We start from the raw sequence: 16,986 nt of genomic DNA on the forward strand, positions 1-16,986 counted from the left end.
TTGTCCCAGTAGTAAAAGTATTTTCATATTGAGTATAAATACTGTTCATGGGAGTGTGTTTGTTTTGGAAAAATAGAGGGGAAACAAGGGGCAGAGAAAGTGACCTTCTGGGGAAATCATTTGAGGTATTAATGGCATTTTAAAGATACTTTGAGGAGGGTTATGGTAAGAATGAAACAGAATGAAAAATTAAAGTAAAACCTACTATAAGCCATAACATTATTTCTACAGAGTAATTTTTGATGGCTGAAGCTACTGAAATAAGTCAGTTTGTGATCCTCCCATGTGTCAAAAAGCACGTAAACCGACGATCCATTCAGAATCTCAATGCGACATCACAATGACAGTCATAATATTAGCTACCCATCATGTGATCTGTCCATTGAAGCATGCAGCTGTATTTGTGGACACACCCCACAAAAGAGAAGGGCAAGGTGAAGGAGCTCATTTGCATTTATGGAAGAACAACCAAACAAAGTGTTGTTGAGAGAGGCTGTTTGGGGCTGGTTTATACGGGGTCAGAAACCTCCTGGTGATCCATGTTATGTTTTAATCAAAGTATGATACAGACATTTCATTCAGACCCATAGAGGACTGTGTCAAAAATTGGGAAAGGGCTATAATATGTAACTTTGAAAGGTAAAAAACACAACTTGCACATAGCCTAAAGGACAAAATCAGTTAAGAGATAAGACAGAACTAACTTGTCCAAAGGGGTTTCAGTCTGAGCTGTGTAACCAAAAATGACAAAAAAACACAGTAATTGAAAACTTTTGATTCTTGACAGAATTGGGTTTATTGTGGCGGCAGGATGCAGAAATGTTATTGGAAATAAACAAAGAAACACAAACACTTTGGCCTAAAGGAAACCCTTGCATCTTCTTATTACTTTAACGCAGACTGCAGCTTTTTCTGCATAAATTTCAACATCTCCAATACTGGCGAGGCTGCTAAAAGAGAAGAAAAGAATTAAGAGCACCCTTTAGAATCTGCAACACTCTTCATTAGTACATGTGGCTGACCTACGAGCTACGACTATTAAATAATGAGACTGTGCTCACTCTGAGTGTTATATATTAAAGGTTGGGTATTCAGTCAAGTGTTTGATTTGCACAAAAGATTTTGTGAAGGCAGAGAAGATGGCAAATTCAACTAATTGTTCAAAATGACTGAGGACCCAGTATGAGAATGAGAGTAGAAATGGTCTCTGCTAGTAGACAGTTCGGCAAATTTTGCATGAAAATTTGATCATGACAAAAGTGTGTGCCAAAGTTGACCCAAAACTTCTGACTTCTGATCAAAGGAGTCATTCTGGAGCTAATTAAAAGCAGCCCACATTTTTTAGAAGGAGTGATTACAATTGTGATGAAACTTAGATCTTCCAATATGATCCCGAGACAAAAATGGAGTCAATTTATTGGAATACACCATCATCACCAAGGATGAAGAAAGCTCAACAAAGCAAGGCCAAATTTAAAGCCATGTTGATAGTTTTCTTTGACTTTAATGGTATCCTTTTGGGGGAGTGGTTTCCAGAAGGGTCAATGGGGACTCAACACTATAAGAAACAGTAAAGCAGTTTCTACACCACCAGCTGATTCTCTTGAAGCCCCTCAGTCCTGCTACTAATGCAAAAAGTGAGGAGGAGACAGGCGGGCACAATGTTCATTCACGGTTCACTGGTTCTTCAGAAAAAAAGTATCTGTGGTTTTGTGTAGCCCTTACAGAATAATACTAGGGCTTTAAATGAAAAAAATGAACATTTTTTTAAATTGGTACATGTTAAATGAAAAGGGAAAAGTGACACATATTGGACATGATGTAAAATTTAAAGCACAGTCTTACCGGATAGCATTGGTTAAAATAGAACAAATCACATAAGAAAAAAAATCTGTGTTAAGACTAATTTACCATCTGAAGACAAACTGCTCCAAGACAACATGACAAATAGTTAAAAAAAAAAAATTATATATGTGTATATATATATATATATATATATATATATATATATATATATATATATATATATATATATATATATATTATTGGAAAGCCCTAAATATTGCCTTTTATAATACACCATAGCATAAAAATGTTCCACTCCAATAAGTAAGTAATTGACCCATAGAGAAGTTACAAAACAACCTAAATATATTATCAGATGATGACATCTTATCAGTGAACATCACCCAAAAAAAATAGATATCAGTTCAGATGTCTTTCTACAATACTTTGTAAGTTTAAGAGTTTAATTCTTCTAATATTTTCTGCTCACCACTTAAAGTTGTCTTTGGATCACAACAGTACATTTATCTGTGGATTATTTGTGAAATCCGAGCAGGAAGTTGTGTATTTAGGTCATCAGGTAAGGAGATCTATGCCAGGAAATGAAAGAGATGACATGGAAAGATGACTGTCTCCTTTGATTTCATTAATTCACTCAAAGTCATGTGGTCCAGTGGAATCATCTGTTTCCACAAAGTTCAAAGAGTGACACAAAGAGCACTTGCACAACCAGTTTTTTTTTTTTTTTGTTTACTTAGAGATAAACCAGTGTGTGCTGAATGTCTTACTGATCCAGACACTCTGCCGTGACTATGTGACAAAATCATATGCTGTTAATTAAACCAGAAAAACTGTAAAATTACATTATTTGGTTGAAAGTGCTGACCCAGTTTGGATTTCATTCATAAGTGCACATGAGTGCGAACAGGCTGCAGCAAATCAAAGGTCATATTCTGCCTGAAAGTAAGGTAAGTAACATCTTTGGTATATTATTACAACACAGCAACAGGATAAAAGATTTAGACAGATCTATCTTGATCTGAAGAAATATTCTTTGTATTTTTACCGTTATTGTACAGTTCAACATAGAATACACCTTATAGCTGCTGCATAAACTAAGGCTTAGGAGATAGTGTGTAAAGTTAAAAGAGGCAGCAAAAGGAGGCGTCAAAACTCTGTTCTCTGAATTCAGAAAAAAATATCTTATCACACCCAAATATGACAAATGTTGAATCATAACATGTAATAATAATTAACTACACATTTTTCTCACTTTTTGATAAATTGATAGGTTTTATAATGGGTTATATCATGAATACACATAATTAACATCTTAAATATTTTACACTGTGTACAATTTCAAGAGATGAAAGCCTTGCAGTCATATATATTAATTATCAATTTGCATTTATATCTACTGCACGGTTTTACAAATGCAATTCATTTTAATCTCCTCTATTTTATCACTACAATGTCTATATTAAAAAAAAAGTATTCACTCCTTGGATGTTTAACCCTTTTATTGAGTTTATAAACTAATCATGGTCAATATAATCAGGCTTTTTTTTTACCAAAAAAATAAATAAAAATGAAAATACAAAAACAAATCTTTAATGTCAAGGTAAAAACAGATTTCTACAAAGTACTGTCAAACAAAATTGTGTAATAAGTGACTGCATAAATATTTACCTCATTTAAAGTGACTGACCTAATTTAGCTGAGGTCCAGCCAGTTGGTGCTTACAGTCTCACAATTAGGGAAATGGGGATCATCTGAGTGCAGTGAATGTGTTTCAAGTGATTGTAGTATAAAGATACCTATGTCTGGAAGGTCCAGGACCTGGTTAATCAGTATTCATGGATACCATTACACCATGAAGACAAAAGAACACTCAAAGCAACTCAGAAAAAATGTTTTTTAAAAGTACAAGTCAGTAGGTGGATGCAAGAACATTTCCAAGGTACTGAACATCCCCTGGAGTTCAGTTAAATCCATCATCCAGAAATGGAAGGAATATAGCAAAAGTGTAAATCTGCCTAGATCATCCTCACAAACTGAGTGACTGTGCAAGGAGGAGACTTGTGACTAAGTGAGAGAGGTCACCAAGACATCTATGACTACTCTGAATAAGTTACAAGCTTCAGCAGCTGAGATGAGAGAGACTCTGCATACAATAACTGCAAAAAGGAGAGTGAAAAAGAGCAAGCCATTGTTGACAAAAACTCATATCTCGACTAGAGTTTACCAAAATGCATGTTGGGCATAAGAACTGTAGGCATATTCTGATGTATTTGCTTCAGAGTCATATAATCCTACTAATTTACACCTCCTTTTGTAGACTGCGGCAATGGCAGGCTCACCAAGTCCTCTGACCACCCATGTGCTGAACACTGCCATGGGTGTTCCTGGTTCCAACATGGTCCTCACTCTCTATCGACAAGAACCCTCCACTAGCGTCTGGAGTTTGATAACCACAGGGTAAAAAAAAAAAAAAAAAAAAAATGAGGACACCATGCATAAAAACACAGTGAAGTCATAAGTTATGATCACAGGTATGTCTAAAAACCTGAATCAGCAGAACAGTCTTTTTTTATCCACATATTGTGTCTCAACAGAACCACTAATGACGATGGACGTTGCCCTGGACTCATCACAAAACAAATGTTTACACCTGGTGTGTATAAAATGCATTTTGATACTGCTCAGTACTGGGCGAGTATGGGAGAGACCAGCTTCTACCCATATGTTGAGGTGAGGAAATATTATGTATGTAGGTGTGGATATTATCAGATGCACTGCCTCCTCTCCTGTGCATATAGGATGATATTATTGTGAATAGATTGTTTGACATTTAAGTAAATATAACTTGTTTAATTGCTGATGTACTTTAATCAATGATTGTTTTATTTCAGATTGTTTTCACAATAATTGACCCTGGGCAAAAGTACCACGTCCCTCTGCTGCTGAGTCGTTTCTCCTACAGTACCTACAGGGGGAGCTAGAGATCAAGCACCTGCGGGGACACCCTTATCTATCAGATACTGTACATCACAAGCACAGGGCAACTGTACCATTGTCATTTAATCACTAAGTGAACTGACACACTTGTTATTTTGAATAATCATTCCATTTAAATTGTGTCTAGGACCTATCTATGTAAGTGGACTTAACCCTGACCTGCTTAATGAAGTGTGAAGCTTCCTGTGAAATGTGTTTGTGTTGTTTCCCATAAAATACGGTCCCTCTTTCCAAATAAAATGAAAAAAGAAGGATTAAGAAAGTCGTTTTTGTTGAAAGCATGCCATAAAAATCTGTTGCATTTACGTTGTTATAATAATAGAAAACTTCTGGGAATTTCCACAATACTTGGGTCTAACCCCAGTCCAGTTCATTGCTAATTCGTCAACAAATAACATGAATCACTCAACCAATTAAACAATCATTAACTGAGTAAACTCAACTTCTTCGCTCTAGTCCTGCATTAGTTTCACTCTGTGCTCGATTGCTTCACCCTGTGTGTTCGCCCAGCTGCTCGGCTTTTGATTACATTCCCCTGTGCTTCGTGGGGCCTTGCCACTGATTGGGAGTTTGTATTGCATTATAATAGATCACTTCTTGATTTTGCAGTCATTTTAGTCAACAGAGCGATTGTAAATCATGGCAGACGACGAATTAGAGGCTATAAGGCAACAGAGAATGGCGGAACTACAGGCAAAGCACGGGGTAAGGACAAAACATGGGCTAGAAACGTGTTAGTGCCCGCCTTATAAGGAGATGCTGAGTTCAGTGTGTTGCTAGCTAACGCTGCTTTAGCTAACCCACTCACCACATTTCAGCTGTTTTAGGCATGCATGTATATCTCATGGGACAGTCTAATATTGTGAATGTAATGTAGTTAAGTTTTTCGGTAACGAAATAAGTGTTTGAAAAGAATTCATCTCCTGACTGTCAGTTTAACAACGCACACCCCTCTAGCACAGCTAGCAGAGAAACAAAGGGTTTAAAAAGATTTTTCTATTTTTAGTTGTCAAAAGGGGTGGAGTATTTTCTAAAATTGTTTTTCGTAAAGTCAGAGAGCAGGACAGTTTGATACATACAATATAAAGTTTTTCTTCAATGTAAAACCAGTAAATTGTAAATGTAAACTACTCTGCGTCTAATCAGAGTTCTCTAAACTGACAGGTTCAGGCTTTGTGGACGACAGTATTGTGTTTTAATTCTGGACAGAAATCTACACACCATTGCATATAATCAACAGGAGAACACTAAAGATCAGTTTGTGTAGACCAAATTTTTACAGGAAGTTATCTTAACTGATTATATATCATTGCTTAATATACTGGTATAAGTTACAAGGCATCAATACAGAAAAGCTCAACGACAAATTGAGATGATAAAGATACAGTTTAACATGACATACTTTAAGAATTACAGAGCTGAGGACAAGGGATGTAATGACACCTCACAACACACTTAAAATCACAAAACATTATTTGTTGAATTAAAATGCAAAAAGACTGTATTTTGTAATATGTGCTTTTTGTTCAAGAAAAGTATACATTTGTATTAAAGCTATATAACTTTAAAATAAAACAAGTAAGACATATTGTAGAAAATTAAGAAAACACAGTTGAAACAGCAGAATTATATTCATTATAAACCTACTTCAATGATTCTTTGCAAAAACAGAAATAAATGAAAAAATAGTGATCAATCACGTATCCCATATTAGTTTGAGTTGAGTGCAAGCAGCAGCCGTTCCCATAATTGTAAAATAAAGACCATGCTAAGGTACAAAAAACAAAACAAAAAACTGCACTTCCTCCAGTGTCCACTTGAGGCTGGCTTCAGAAGCACAAGAAGTTACATACACCCTCCATGTTGAACTGGTGAATTTTTACATCAGAAATTTAAACATATTTACAGACTGGTTTAATAAATATTTTGGCTGGAATAGTTTTTTTTAGTTTGTTTGTTTGTAGCTTGTCTGTTTTAGTTTTAAAAAGGATATTGATATGTGCATTAACGCATAGTTAAGGGGAATGGCTGATATGACAACAAGCCATTACTATATAGCTGTCTTCCTCAGTTCCCCCTCTTTGTACATTTCTAGGTTGATCTAAAGTTAATTTGAAACAGCATTTTCAATATGGCAGCAGCTGTGGATTGAACTCAAAAGTGCCTGTCAGCAATCCATTGGCTGACAACACTCAGGCTTACTAAAATATTTTTTACAGTCTAGGGCAGATATACACTGATTGTGAAAATTTTGGCCAATGCAAACACCGGTGTTTTTTTATCATTTCATATGGTGTATCTGTTCATCCCTAGTCTAGGGTAGGGTATATTGCAACAGCCCCTCTGCTGCCTTGATATTTCAGATATAAAATGTTAAACCCAGTGAACGAATATCAGAACATATCTAATGGCTCTGTTCACTTCACAAGAACAGATTGAACTTTTTCTTATAAAAAAAAATGTTAAATCAAACTGAGCTTACCTCTAGAGAATCAGTGGAAAACTTGTTTTGGCATCAAGGTACTGTATCATGTAAAAACTCTAGAGAAGTTTGTCAGGTATAAAATCATCTTTCTTTATCAATTTTCTGTTTTCACCTAGTTGAATTCAATTATTTAACCTTAATGTTGTTTTATTTTATTCTTTCAGAATGCTTCAAATAATCAGCAAGGAGATGAGGCTAAACAAAGGTGAGATGGGTTTATTAGTTAAAACCTGCATGTAATTTGTTAAAATAAACACTATTCTATGTATATACAGTTAATACTTATATGTTTAGCTGCTTGCACTTTAGAACCAACATTGTTTTTGCTGTAATAAACAGTGCTGTGAAAAATTTTTTGCCCCCTTTCTGAGTCCTGATTAATATTTCACTAAGAAAACCCAAGCGAAAACAAAGTGCAGTTTCTAACTGATACTTTTATTTGTTAAGGGAATAAAACCTATCTGCTATGTGAAAAAGTAATTTCCCCCTTGTTAAATCATGAGCTAACTGTGATTAACCACAGTTCTTGGAAAGCTGAGTTCAATTTCACTGGTCACACCCAGGCCTGATTACCATCAGATTTGTTGAATCAAGAAAACACTTAAATAGAAGCTGTCAGACAAAGTGAAGTAGGCTACAAGATCTCAAAAAGAACCACGTCATGCCAGGATTCAAAGAAATTCAAGAACAAATGAGAAACAAAGTGATTGAAATCTATCAGTCTGGAAAAGGTTACAAAGCCATTTCTAAGGCTTTGGGACTCCAGCAAACCACAGTCAGAGCCATTATCCACAAATGGAGAAAACTGGGAACAGTGGTGGACCTTCTCAGGAGTGGTTGACCAACCAAATTAACTAAGAGTACAATGACAACTCATCCAGGAGGTCACGAAAGAACCCAGAACAACATCCAAAGACCTGCAGGCCTTACTGGCCTCAGTTAAGGTCAGAGTTCATGACTCAACCATAAGAAAGACATGAGGCAAAATGACATCCATGGGAGAGTTCCATGGCCAAAACCACTGCTAACAAAAAAGAGCACAAAGACTCGTCTCACATTTGCCAAGAAACATCTTGATGATCCCCAAGGCTTTTTCGAGAAATATTCTGTGGACTGACAAGACAAAAGTTGAACTTTTTGGAAGGTGTGCGGCCGTTACATCGGGCGTAAAAATAACACAGCATTTGAGAACATCATGCTAACAGTCAAACATGGTGGTGGCAGTGTGATGGTCTGGGGCTGCTTTGCTGCTTCAGGACCTGGACCACTTGCTGTGATTGATGGAACAATGAATTCTGCTGTCTACCAGAAAATCCAGAAGGCCAACATCCGGCCATCAGTTCATGCCCTCAAGCTCAAGCACTCTTGGGTTATGCAGCTGGACATCAACCCGAAACATACCAGCAAGTCCACCTCTGAATGGCTAAAAAAAAAAACAAAATTAAGGTTTTGGAGTGGCCAAGTCCAATTCTGGACTTAAATCCACTTGAGATGCTGAGGTGTGAACTTAAACAGGCAGTTCATGCTGGAAACCCTCCAATATAACTGAGATGAAACAATTCTGCAAATATGAGTGGACCAAAATTGCTCCACAGCAATGCCAAAGACACAGTTATCACAAACGCTTGATTTCAGTGATTGCTGCCAAGGGTGGCACAACCAGTTATTAGGTTCAGGGGGCAATTACTTTTTCACACAGGGCCAGATAGGTTTGGATTTTTTTCTCTTAATAAATAAAATCATCATTTAGAAACTGCATTATGTATTTACTTGGGTTGTCTTTGAGATATTAAAATTGGTTTAATGATCCGAAACATTTAAGTGTGATAAATATGCAAAAACATCAGGAATCAGAAAGGGGGCAAAAACTTTTTCATGGCACTGTAAGTTGAATTCATTTTAAGTGGAAATTGTGTATCCAGGAATCTTTGTACTGTAAACTGGTAAAAGTGTAAGTGTAGCTAAGGGACAAAGTAAGTCATGATGCAATATGTTTTACTTTTTAATCACAGAGAATCAGAGATGAGAAATTCAATATTGGCCCAAGTTCTTGACCAGTCTGCCCGTGCCAGATGTAAGTATGCTCTCAGCTTTATTACTGCACTATTCTGAAAAAGATCCACTTAATATTGTTGTTTTTTTGTACATTATTCTTTTGTTTATCTTTTAAATAATAATGCCCTTTGAAAATACATTGTGCAAGTTTTCTATGTAGCCAAGTCACTATTGGCATGCTAGCATTAAGAACTTAGAAATGTGTTACACTCACCATTGATTCTTTCGCTTCAGTGAAATAAAGTGGCAAACAGAATGGTTATCTAAACTCCTCTATGATCTTTAGAAAAGCTGTCTTCTGCCCAGTTAAGATGAAGTAAAATACAGAAGTAGTAATACTTAGTTTTGATGTTACTCTATTGTGAGCACAAGATGTTGAAATGTTATTCCTTTCTCAGTGAGCAACCTTGCCTTGGTGAAGCCAGAAAAGGCCAATGCAGTTGAAAACTATCTCATTCAAATGGCTCGTTTTGGAAAATTAGGAGGAAAGGTAAGTCAATGACTCCTGAAGCCTGTAGCACAAATGCTGTCAACATTCTTTCACATTCCAGTAAATATATGAATGGGTTTCCTCTTTTCTCAGATTTCTGAGACAGGTTTGATTGAGATTCTAGAAAAAGTCAGCCAGCAAACAGAGAAGAAGACAACAGTCAAAGTAAGTTAACTGAAACATGACTTTTAAAAAAAGATATCAGTCATTAATTTCATCACTCAGTCATGGCCCGTCTAATGTCATTGTCCCCTTCTTTTTTTTTTTTAGTTCAACAGACGGCGAGTGATGGACTCTGATGATGAGGACGATTACTAGCTCTAATCTGGAGGACTAAAAAGAGACGGGACATCCTTTACTGGGACTTTGGTAGCACCTTTGACTAGCTGAATCCTGAGATGCCACACCAGTTTCTGTGTGTCTCTGGAAACAGTATGCAGAGAGGAATAACCAACAGAGTGGAGTAGTCACTGCGGCATAAGTGGTGGGGGTAAAATGCACACAGTGTAATTTAAGATGTTCTCTTCAGATTTCCTTTTGGTAAAGTTGTGCACTTCTTGTGATTACCCCTGATGGCTCATGGCGTCATTGACTCCACCAGTTCTTCTCCATAGTTACTCTTTTTTTATGTTTTACCATGACTTATTTTCATCAAAAAAGATAATATACTGCTTTTGGATTTATTTTCAACTGTTATCTGATACATCACAGTCCTCTGCCAAGGGAAATCTCCCTGTTTTGGGGATTTAGCTTGGATATTTTCTTTTTGCTGATATGTATCTTGAAGGTTTACATGTATATTAAACAAAAGCCTTAAAGTGCTCCGAATGATCCCTTTCCAAAATGATCAGCTTGATAATGAACAAGTGTTCAACCCTTTTGAGAAGGTTTCTGTTTAGGTTTTTGGTCCTTGCAAATGATGTTCCATTGGGTCAGTTGGGTTGGCACAGTCATCCTGGTTTTGAAAATGAGAAACACAAAAATGGAAAAAATCTGCATCATTACGCACTTACTTGACTTACTGGCTCTTTATGGATGATTGATTATTGTGCTGAATGAACAATCTCATATAGCTGACTTTATGTCTAGATCTAGAGTTATCAGTTTACCAAATGTATCCAACTGCTTTTAAAATAAAATTCAAAGAAAACCTTTTTGTATTTTTCATATTTTACTTTTATTGTTTTTGATGTTTTAGATTTTATTTTTGTTTACCGTAAGCGTGTACCTTTAGTTGCTTTACAGTGCACAACTGTTCACTTATGCTTACTTCAAAGAGTTTACATCTTTCACCTAAATAGCCATAAACAATATAAGTAGTCCACATCAAACTGCTCCTCATCACTGGTTAAAAAGTCTTTTATTTTGTAGGCAAAATAGCCTTGTCTCTGTTACTGCACTTTTACTCATATTGCATTGAATTGATTTACTGTAATTCCTTCCTATTTGTAAGTGTATTTCTAATAACAGTACACTTTGTAATAGAATATCTAATTCTCCAAGAAAATTTGTTGCTATTGCAGAATGCTACAATGCAAATTTATCAAGGAATCTAGCACAAGTGTTATGCACGGCACAGATTCAAAAGTAGGTTAATTTTGTAGCCTGAGTTGCCTTGTTAGTTTAATTTTGCACTTTAAATGGAATGAGTCAAAGAAAATTTCTGTTTGATGTCAGGCCAGTCCAATAGGCGTTTAACTGTTTCATAGCTTCATGTATGGTAATGGTCCTTTAAGTCATTAAAATGCAGTTTTGAGCAAGTGCAGGTGTCAAATGATGAAGCATTATTAAAGAAGACATGATCTTTTATCTCTGAAGGATGCAATGTGACTAATAAATAGTTTTTGATGGCTCAATTTTTATATTTAGGAATATTTACACAGTTGTACTTATTAACTGTTAGCTGGCAACACTCTTTTACATAAGGATTTGTTTTCTCTTGTACCACCACATCTTTTGGACTAACTGGCTTTTTTTTTTTTTTTTCAATTTTATCAGTTAAATGACCAAGAGCATACAAAACTATCTATTTTGTTTATTTAAATCGCATCAAATTTGAAATAACCTCAGTCAACCCTCTACAAATTGTTTAAAGGCGGTGTCTGCCCTTGCCCCATTTCGCACGACCGTGGTCAGATGACCTCTCATTGGCTATTCCGACTGTTTACTCAATACTACTCGGCTTTGATTGGTGATTGTTTTAGTCACGTGTCCAACGCAAGCCAATTGTGAGAGACTTTAGGGAAACGATAGAGTAAGGTTGAACAGAGTTAGCTTAACACGAGAAGAGCATTATATAGTGTATTTCTGAATTTTCTGACTCAGTTTTATCGATACAGACATTAGTCTGCATAAATAGTTATGCCTGAAGACTGTATGGACAAGCCAAACATAGTAACATGCACCGCTCCTGTGAATATAGCTGTCATCAAATACTGTAAGTATCACATCGACTTATGTGTTGTAGGTGTTAGGTTTTAAACAGTTACCGTGTTAACTTGCGACTTTTAGACGACTGCGTCTGTGGTTGTCGTAGTTGCAACAGATGTCAAGATGAAAAACGGGCCAACAAATGCCTCTTGCTTGGATATTTCTTTGAGACACTGCTGATTTTTTTTTGGCATGATAATGGAAAAGAAAACAAATGATAGTGAAGAAACGTCGTCATTGTCCGTGTTAATTTTACGACAACCACAGTTGCATTCGGCCGAAAGTCGCCCGTTACAAGGTCCCCTTTTAAATAGTAACACCATTAACTATAGGTTTCTTTATTAGCCCAATATATGCCCAGTTGTCTTGTATTCTGATTTGTTTCATGTCCCATTGAATACGGGCCTTTAAAAGAGTAGTTTTGTGTCATTATGTTTGAATGGATTGCTTTAATTAAATCAGTCTTCTCGTATGCATGCTGTCTTTTTAGGGGGGAAGAGAGATGAAGAACTTATTCTACCAATAAACTCATCTTTGAGTGTCACATTGCATCAAGACCAAGTACGTAAACGAACAGCACTTTCATTAATGATACTCTTTGCCTGAACAAAAAAAAACGTCAACTGAATGTGCCTTCATCATATTACAAGATAATATAGTCACATAATTCTGATTACAGGAAATGTTGACGTTGTAGTAGAACTACATGAATGATGAGTACCACAAACACTTATTTATTGATATACATATATCTGGATGTTGAGACTTAAAAACTGAAATTTCATCTGTAATCAGGTGTCCACTGATCTCAAAGATCTGCCATGTCTTTTCCTTCTGTAAAGCTGAAGACAACAACAACAGTTTCCACCAGCAGATCCTTCCAGGAAGACCGGATATGGCTCAATGGCAAAGAGGAGGACATAAACCATCCAAGGCTACAGTCCTGTCTCAGAGAGAGTGAGTCCTGACCATCATTATTTACTCTTAAAAGTTCATGAAAGCTAGGAAACTTAGAGTAAAAGATGTCACGTTGTAATCTTTCTGTGTTTTCAATTTAGTTCGCCGATTAGCGAGGAAGAGACGTAATGATGGGGACCTCGCTTCAGATTCCACTGGTTTGTCCCACAAAGTCCATATTTGCTCTGTGAACAACTTCCCCACTGCAGCCGGACTAGCTTCCTCAGCGGCTGGATTCGCTTGTCTAGGTAAGACTGTCAGTGAATTCAAACTCTATATGCAACAACTGTACTGCTTTGTTTTTTTTAAGGAAAAAATCTCTCAGTAAAAAAAGGGTTCAAGCTACGTTATGTTGTGTTAGTACTATTATTAAAACAGTTTTTTTATTCTATGTTTTGACTGTGTCGCAGTTTATACTCTGGCCAAGGTTTTTGGTGTCGAGGGGGAGTTGTCTGGGATTGCACGACAAGGCTCAGGCAGTGCATGCCGGAGTATGTATGGAGGGTTTGTCCAGTGGATCATGGGACAGAATGAAGAAGGCAAAGACAGTCTAGCCCGGCAGGTGGAGCCAGAGACTCATTGGCCTGAGCTTAGGATTCTTGTGCTCGTGGTAGGTCACTTTTTGTGTGTTTGTGAGAGATGAGAGGTGACAGAATGACACTGAGAGAATGTGTGACAGTAGATTTTTTTTTTCTGTCATGCTCAACTTATTCTCTGGCTAGTGCTAAAATGAAAACTCTGAATAAAAAAGGAACTACAGTGTGTTATGGGTTACATTGAAACATACTGCACAGTGTTTGTAACTTTATAGCTGAAGGTGTTTGCTCTCAGTCTTAATCATGCATACTCCTGATCAAAAATGCATCTCGTTAATTGCACCTTGTGGAAATATTGTGGATTTCTATTTTATCTTACTAAAAAAACAAAAAAAACCAAAAAAAAAATCAAATACCGTCACGTAGCATTAAATCTAAACTGCGATATGACACAAGTGAAAATCAGATTATACTAGTATGGCTGCAATAACAGAGTTACTTGGTAACCAATACTGGGCAACTTTCTAGTCCCAAGTCATTGGGCAAACTCCTCCACGTTGTCTAATTTGTATTGAATAGAACTTTGCTTTTAAAATGTTACTCATGTTTTTTTTTTCTGCAATTTGATGGATTCATTATCTCCTACTCAGCCATCTTATGAAAGAGATGTGGTTAAATAAGGTTTTAGTACTTCTCATTTCCTTATTTTAGCCCAGTATGCTCCTTGACAGTAAGAGTTCTGTCATTTCATTGCCCTGTCCAATCTTTTTTCTACTTTTGCATTCAATGTTATGCACCAAAACACAAAGTCCTATTCATTGCATATGTAGAAGCATTTCTGATTCTGATAGAAATAGTAAAAAGTTATGTAAGGTATAATAAATGCACATTTTTACAGGCCAGTGCTGAGAGAAAGCCAGTGGGCAGCACTTCTGGGATGCAAACAAGCGTAAAAACAAGTCATCTTCTAAAGGTGGGTTGTTTACCCTCACAATATGAAGATTCAGTTAAATGATATTACAAAACATTTGAAATGGTGATGATTCAGGTTGTAACAACATTTAAAGGTCAATTGTCAATTTTCTGTGTTTGTTTGTGCAGCACCGTGCTGAGGCAGTCGTCCCAGGCCGGATGGAAGAGATGATTGAAGCGGTGCGAAAAAAAGACTTTGCAGCTTTCGCTGAACTAACCATGAAGGACAGCAACCAGTTTCACGCCACCTGTTTGGATACGTACCCTCCCATCTTTTATCTCAGCAGTGTGTCTCAACAGGTTATCAATATGGTGCATCGGTACAACAGACACTACGGGGAGACACGGGTGAGCAACTTTATGCCGCTATTTTATGTCCTCTTTTAAAGTTTTTTAACCATGTACTGTTTTAGTTCAATTGAACAGCTTTGTTTGTACCACTTTGAAAATAAATTTCTTCACAACAGAAAACAGTAATTTTAACAGTCAAAGAAAGCAAAGAACTGATGGATTGTGAAGGTTCTCATTTTCAAATGATATACAGTCAAATGAAAGAACATCTTGTATTTGAAAGGTTGAAAATCATTTCGAAGTTAAATTCCAAATACTCTTTAAAGTAAATATTACATTTATAAAATTTAATAAAGTATGACTTGACTTAACTTAAAGCTTCTTTTGACAGTATGTACCACATACAGCACAAACATTTATATTACTGCTATGAGTGTGTACTCTTTTCCTCTTGCCTCACTTCATGCAACAGAAATTCAGAGATGGGGTAATACTGATGTGAAACTCGTAGGGTTTTTTTTAAATGGGGGAACAGAAAACGCTTCATTCAACAGTCACACTCTGTCTGTTTGCCTCTAGTTGGCATACACATTCGATGCAGGACCCAACGCTGTGATCTTCACGCTTCAGCAGTATGTTCCTGAACTTGTTCAGGTGGTTCAGCACGTCTTCCCTCCAGAAACTAACGGAGGACAGTGAGTTGACAGTTGCTAGTTCTCTTTAAAATATTGCTGACATATTGAGCTAATCTATCTAAAAATAGCTATTTATATGTAGGTAGCAGTTGGATATTTTAGGTCTCTCAGTAAGGTGTTACAATGTGTCGTGTTATAAAGGTGTGCCGGCTTATGGCAACTGAATGACTCACTGCAAGTTGTTTCCTTCTCTGCAGGTTTATTAAGGGCCTTCCAGTTAACCATGCTGCTATCTCGGAGGAGCTAAAGCAGGCTATTGGCCTTGAGCCCATGTCAAAGGGAATAAGCTATATTATTAGCACCAAGGTATACACATACTCACACACCGATGGCTTCAGTTACCATTGTTCAAACATTGTGTGTGGTTTACATTAAACAGAAAATTAAAATGTTATCTGGTGTTGATTTACACACATGGCATGTCTTTATGACTGCACTGTATACAGTTTAAAGATATGGTATCACGATTGTCAGGCTGTGTTCACATTTCCCTCTAAAATCTTCTAACCTAACTGTGTTTTGCATATATTCAGTAGAAACTGTGGCATACACATTGTGATAAACTTCTTTTTTTAAATCATTTTTTCTTAATTTGTTTACTAAGAGTTTAAAAGAACAAGCATTTTAGAGTCTAAAAGATTCAAGAAAACTTTTATAACTTTTGTTTTGTTGTCCTGTGTTCAAGGCTGGACCGGGCCCTTGTGTTGTGACAGATCCCACTCAGCATCTACTTGGATCTGACGGACTGCCTAAAGAAAGTGTGTAATGCCCTGCAGCTCTGAGCAGGAATGATTTTACAGTAGAAGTACTGAGGGCAATCAGCAAATATTACATTTGTATTTGTGATAACTAGTTTTGTGTAAGAGCTAACAACAACAGATTCACATGCCATTTTAGATGCTAACGCCACTCTCAAATTATCAGCAGGTTCGTCTTTCTTATCTCAACCGCTAATTTTCTACTGTGTTCTTTCTTGTAAACAATTCTTGGCAAATACAGGAAGATGTGTCCTGATGTACTGATGGAACTACAGTAAACCTATGCAGCTGATATTTTACTCTCTGAGCAAATGAATCTACTTGAATCTTTCACATGTTTTATGAGGGTGTTCAGCTCTGGTCACTATAGTTATACTCTCATTTTCATTCTGCAAAAAAAAACAGTCAGGCATACATTACATACATCTCTTGGTCTAATGCTGTTCTTTTAAATAAAGTATATTTTTTTGTCAATTTAAGTGTTTCAGGGTTTTTCTTTTAACAGTTTCAGGTT

The 16,986-nt window shown here is 36.5% G+C and overlaps 3 protein-coding genes across 3 annotated transcripts; all 3 read left to right on the forward strand.

Moving 5' to 3' along the window:
• Positions 1-2,567: 2,567 nt before the first annotated feature.
• On the forward strand, positions 2,568-5,051 carry uraha (urate (5-hydroxyiso-) hydrolase a). Its single transcript, XM_041793361.1, has 4 exons — positions 2,568-2,753; positions 4,124-4,263; positions 4,401-4,536; positions 4,698-5,051. Exons 1-4 carry the CDS (start codon positions 2,700-2,702, stop codon positions 4,785-4,787), a joined length of 420 nt encoding a protein of 139 aa, XP_041649295.1. The 5' UTR covers positions 2,568-2,699; the 3' UTR covers positions 4,788-5,051.
• Positions 5,052-5,314: 263 nt separating this feature from the next.
• On the forward strand, positions 5,315-10,983 carry pdcd5 (programmed cell death 5). The gene is made up of 6 exons (XM_041788218.1): positions 5,315-5,508; positions 7,453-7,493; positions 9,301-9,362; positions 9,742-9,833; positions 9,927-9,998; positions 10,104-10,983. The coding sequence occupies exons 1-6, from the start codon at positions 5,443-5,445 to the stop codon at positions 10,149-10,151; spliced, it is 381 nt and encodes a 126-aa protein (XP_041644152.1). The 5' UTR covers positions 5,315-5,442; the 3' UTR covers positions 10,152-10,983.
• Positions 10,984-12,075: 1,092 nt separating this feature from the next.
• On the forward strand, positions 12,076-16,946 carry mvda (mevalonate (diphospho) decarboxylase a). Its single transcript, XM_041799029.1, has 10 exons — positions 12,076-12,270; positions 12,754-12,824; positions 13,106-13,220; positions 13,322-13,468; positions 13,631-13,830; positions 14,655-14,729; positions 14,858-15,076; positions 15,599-15,714; positions 15,912-16,020; positions 16,400-16,946. Exons 1-10 carry the CDS (start codon positions 12,195-12,197, stop codon positions 16,478-16,480), a joined length of 1,209 nt encoding a protein of 402 aa, XP_041654963.1. The 5' UTR covers positions 12,076-12,194; the 3' UTR covers positions 16,481-16,946.
• The last annotated feature ends 40 nt before the right edge of the window (positions 16,947-16,986 follow it).

This window comes from Cheilinus undulatus, linkage group 1 (assembly GCF_018320785.1).
Source record: "Cheilinus undulatus linkage group 1, ASM1832078v1, whole genome shotgun sequence".
NCBI classification, from domain to species: Eukaryota; Metazoa; Chordata; class Actinopteri; order Labriformes; family Labridae; genus Cheilinus; species Cheilinus undulatus.

Bases quoted from the DNA above. Each gene is read 5' to 3' on its own strand.
- uraha (XM_041793361.1), top strand. From the start codon at position 2,700: ATGAGTGCGAACAGGCTGCAGCAAATCAAAGGTCATATTCTGCCTGAA. The intron at 2,754-4,123 runs GTAAGTAACATC...CTCCTTTTGTAG, and splicing joins ATATTCTGCCTGAAAGTAAG to ACTGCGGCAATGGCAGGCTC. The intron at 4,537-4,697 runs GTGAGGAAATAT...GTTTTATTTCAG, and splicing joins GCTTCTACCCATATGTTGAG to ATTGTTTTCACAATAATTGA.
- pdcd5 (XM_041788218.1), top strand. From the start codon at position 5,443: ATGGCAGACGACGAATTAGAGGCTATAAGGCAACAGAGAATGGCGGAA. The intron at 5,509-7,452 runs GTAAGGACAAAA...TTATTCTTTCAG, and splicing joins AACTACAGGCAAAGCACGGG to AATGCTTCAAATAATCAGCA. The intron at 7,494-9,300 runs GTGAGATGGGTT...TTTTAATCACAG, and splicing joins GGAGATGAGGCTAAACAAAG to AGAATCAGAGATGAGAAATT.
- mvda (XM_041799029.1), top strand. From the start codon at position 12,195: ATGCCTGAAGACTGTATGGACAAGCCAAACATAGTAACATGCACCGCT. The intron at 13,831-14,654 runs GTAGGTCACTTT...ACATTTTTACAG, and splicing joins TTAGGATTCTTGTGCTCGTG to GCCAGTGCTGAGAGAAAGCC. The intron at 16,021-16,399 runs GTATACACATAC...CCTGTGTTCAAG, and splicing joins GCTATATTATTAGCACCAAG to GCTGGACCGGGCCCTTGTGT.